The sequence below is a fragment of the Danio aesculapii genome, chromosome 8 (genome assembly GCF_903798145.1).
Source record: "Danio aesculapii chromosome 8, fDanAes4.1, whole genome shotgun sequence".
Lineage (NCBI taxonomy): Eukaryota > Metazoa > Chordata > Actinopteri > Cypriniformes > Danionidae > Danio > Danio aesculapii.
Genome location: NC_079442.1, coordinates 2,184,088 through 2,187,537, shown reverse-complemented (window position 1 = coordinate 2,187,537; position 3,450 = coordinate 2,184,088). Strand labels below are relative to the sequence as shown.

The following is a 3,450-nucleotide window of genomic DNA, read 5'->3' as shown; positions in this document are numbered from 1 at the left end:
GAATATTCATAAGCTCCGCCTTCACCATAGTAGGCTTCGAATGTGGCTTCCAGGGAGGAGGGAGTGCTACGTGATGCTTCCTGTGTGCGTAGAGCCGAGGGAGAGATTCTGATCTGCCGCCGGAGTTCACTACATCTTTCCCCGCTGCCGGACCTCCGTAACCCCGCACATTCCTCCATCATGGCGGTGAACCTGAGTAAAAACGGGCCTGCGCTCACCGCGGCCTATAACGAGGTGGTGGGCGAGAAGTCGGAGACGAACTGGTGAGTAGAAACTCCAGGGTTTGTGTCTGTTCACTCTCTGACATCCTCATTTATAGCATGCTAGCCGCTAATCTAACGCTTATTATTTGTGTTTATCATCTCATAAATGCTCATTAGCATCAATACAACCCTTACGGAAATTAACAGTTTTAGTAAAATAGTGAAATTGCAGTAATCATGGTTGTTATTAACACAATGACTTCCAATTTGGTGCTACAGCTACCATGGTAAAACTATTTGATTTGAAAAACCATATTTAATTTTAGGTTACCATGGACTATGGACTATCCAACCATAGTTTTACCATAGTAACTCAACACAAATGGAAGTCAGTGTGCCAAAAAACTTGTTTACTTCATTTTTACTATTAAAAAAACATGGTTCATTTCGTTAGGGACTGACCTTTAATGAACTAAGGTGAAGTTGTTTTGTTTGTGTCTGTTCAATCACTGACAATCTCATTTATCGCATGCTAGCCGCTAATTAAACGCTTATTATTTGTGTTTATCATCTCATAAATGCTCATTAGCATCAATACAACAATTACGGAAATTAACAGTTTATTTTAATAGTAATTGTAGTATTCATAGTTGTTGTTAACACCGTGACTTCAGTTTGGTGCTGCTGTTACCATGGTAAAACTATTTGATTTGAAATACCATAGTTAATTTGAGGTTACCATGGACTATGTTAACCCCAAATTATATGGTTTTGCAACACCAACCATAGTTTTACCATAGTAACTCATCAAAAATGGAAGTCAATGTGCCAAAAAACTTGTTTACTACATTCGTTTGTGTCTGTTCACTCACTGACATCCTCATTTATAGCATGCTAGCCGCTAATTAAACGCTTATTATTTGTGTTTATCATCTCATAAATGCTCAATAGCATCAATACAACCCTTACGGAAATGAACAGATTTTTAAAATAGTAAAATTGTAGTAATCATGATTATTATTAACACCGTGACTTCAATTTGGTGCTACAGCTATCATGGTAAAACTATTTGATTTGAAATACCATCGTTAATTTGGGGTTACCATGGTGGATTATGGTAACCTTAAATTATAGTTAAGTTTTACCGTAGTAACTCAAAATGAAGTTTTAGTTACACAAATGGAAGTCAGTGTGCCAAAAAACTTGTCGACTACATTTTTACTATTAAAAACATGATTAATTTCGTTAGGGACTGACCTTTAATGAACTGAGGTGAAGTTATTTCGTTTGTGTCTGTTCAATCACTGACATCCTCATTGATAACATGCTAGCCGCTAGTCAAGCGGCTTATTATTTGTGTTTATCTTCTCATAAATGCTCATTAGCATCAATACAACCCTTACGGAAATTAACAGTTTTTATTAAATAGTAAAACTGTAGTAATCATGATTGTTATTGACATCGTGACTTCAATTTGGTACTGCAGCTACCATGGTAAACCAATGTTTTGATTTGAAAAGCCGTGGTTATTTTGAGGTTACTGTGGACGATTATGATAACCCCAAATTATATGATTTTGGAACACCAAGCATAGTTTTACCGTAGTAACCCCTACGTTTAAAGTCCCCAATCAAACTAATCGTATTGATTTTGTTAGCTTACATTGCTAGTTTTGTGGTAAACAGTTAATCTGTGCATGTCATTAAAAAAGTTTACCTTTGTAATCTAAAATAAAAGTCTGGAAATGCACTTCCTGTTTGTTTTCAGTTAAATTCTCAGATTAGGTCTGTCTGAGGTATTGGGCGTGGCTAACACACTTAGCCACGCCCCATCTGTCACTATGAAAACAAACAGAAACGGAACAAACAAACAAATTAACTTTCGATTAAAAGCCGAAATATTGCCAGACAGGCGATGCAACTTTCGGTTCTGGAAGAGAGCGGCTTTAGTGATAAAAGACGTACACACACACAGGTTACACTCGTGTAGGGCTATCCATTATTGCTTTGTTAATATTAAACGCATAATAATCAAGTGCAAAAAAAGAAGAGCTGAACTGCTTTGTTTCTCTGCAGTTGGCTTATCAATGGCACGGCATTGCTAAATCACTTCTGTTTTAATAAAAGTAAGATTATTTATTAATAAATTTTGTGAGATGATGGTCGTGTGATTTTTAAAATGAGACTTTGCGTATGCTAATTATGACTATTGATCTTATCTACCGGTGACCCTCCCACAGTTAAACATCAAGTAGCCGACTTTTTGATTACCTAACCTGCGGATCAAAGGCAGAACTCGTGAATATGAAAGAATCACACGTAACAGGGTTTTATGCGTCCCCGATAGGCAATGAGAGTGACTCCATAAGGTAACGTACACTGCACGCTGTACACTGCACTGTAACGTGTGAAGTCGTGGACGCATGAAAGCGCAAGGATAACTGTCCATGCTTAATCGTTAACAGAAAAGGTCTGAGGATTTGCAGGGTTATCAACAATGTGTGTTGTTTTTTGGCTTGGAACAGCCTTCTGTTTAAGATTTTTGTGTTCATCCTTGCTGCAGGCAAAAAAACCGAACAAATAAACTTTATTGAAACCAAATCTATGAAGTATCGGTACTCTATCGGCGAGTACACAAATTAAAATACTCGTACTCCTATCGGTTTGTAAAAAAAGTGGTGTCGGTGCATCCCTAATTTACATTCATAATCTCTCCTCCATATATTGACATATAATTAAAATAATAATAGCAATAATTTAAAAAATATCCTCATTGTTATGTTGAGTCAATAGTAAAAAGTGATTTTTGTCTTGTTTCTATTCTAAATATCTATAAATCTTTAAATCAAGAAGCATTTTACAGACAATTTAAAAATATAGTTTTGTTTTCAGAAATGATAAGTCACAATTAAGTAGGTTTTTCCATAAAGAAAGCAAAATAATGTGGTCAGTAACATTATTTACACATCATTATTTAGCATGTTTTAAGAAAAAACCAAGCGGCAACCTCCCGCTCTTCCTCGGGAAGCCAATACGGAAGTAACTGAAACTGCAATTCATCAAAATTCCGCTAGTCCTGGCTCCATAATAGAGCAAATTGCAATTGAGCCCACTGTTAGAATGGCCAACTTTACAGCAGAAAAAAGGGTGTTTACAGCCTGGTACAAAGAACGATTTTGGTTCATATAGCTATTATTACCCTCCATGACAACTGTGAGGGGGGTGAATTTTTTTATAGCTCATCCATT

General features: G+C 36.4%; 1 protein-coding gene across 4 annotated transcripts in view; it reads left to right on the top strand.

Annotated features, from left to right (window-relative positions):
• Positions 1-67: 67 nt before the first annotated feature.
• The window catches only part of dbnlb (drebrin-like b), a 41,141-nt gene continuing 37,758 nt past the window's right edge, over positions 68-3,450 (top strand). For all 4 annotated transcript variants that reach the window (XM_056464601.1, XM_056464599.1, XM_056464600.1 and 1 more), the window contains exon 1: positions 68-263. In XM_056464601.1, coding sequence (XP_056320576.1) covers positions 181-263 — 83 coding nt within the window. In that variant the 5' untranslated portion in view covers positions 68-180. The remainder of the gene's footprint in view (positions 264-3,450) is intronic.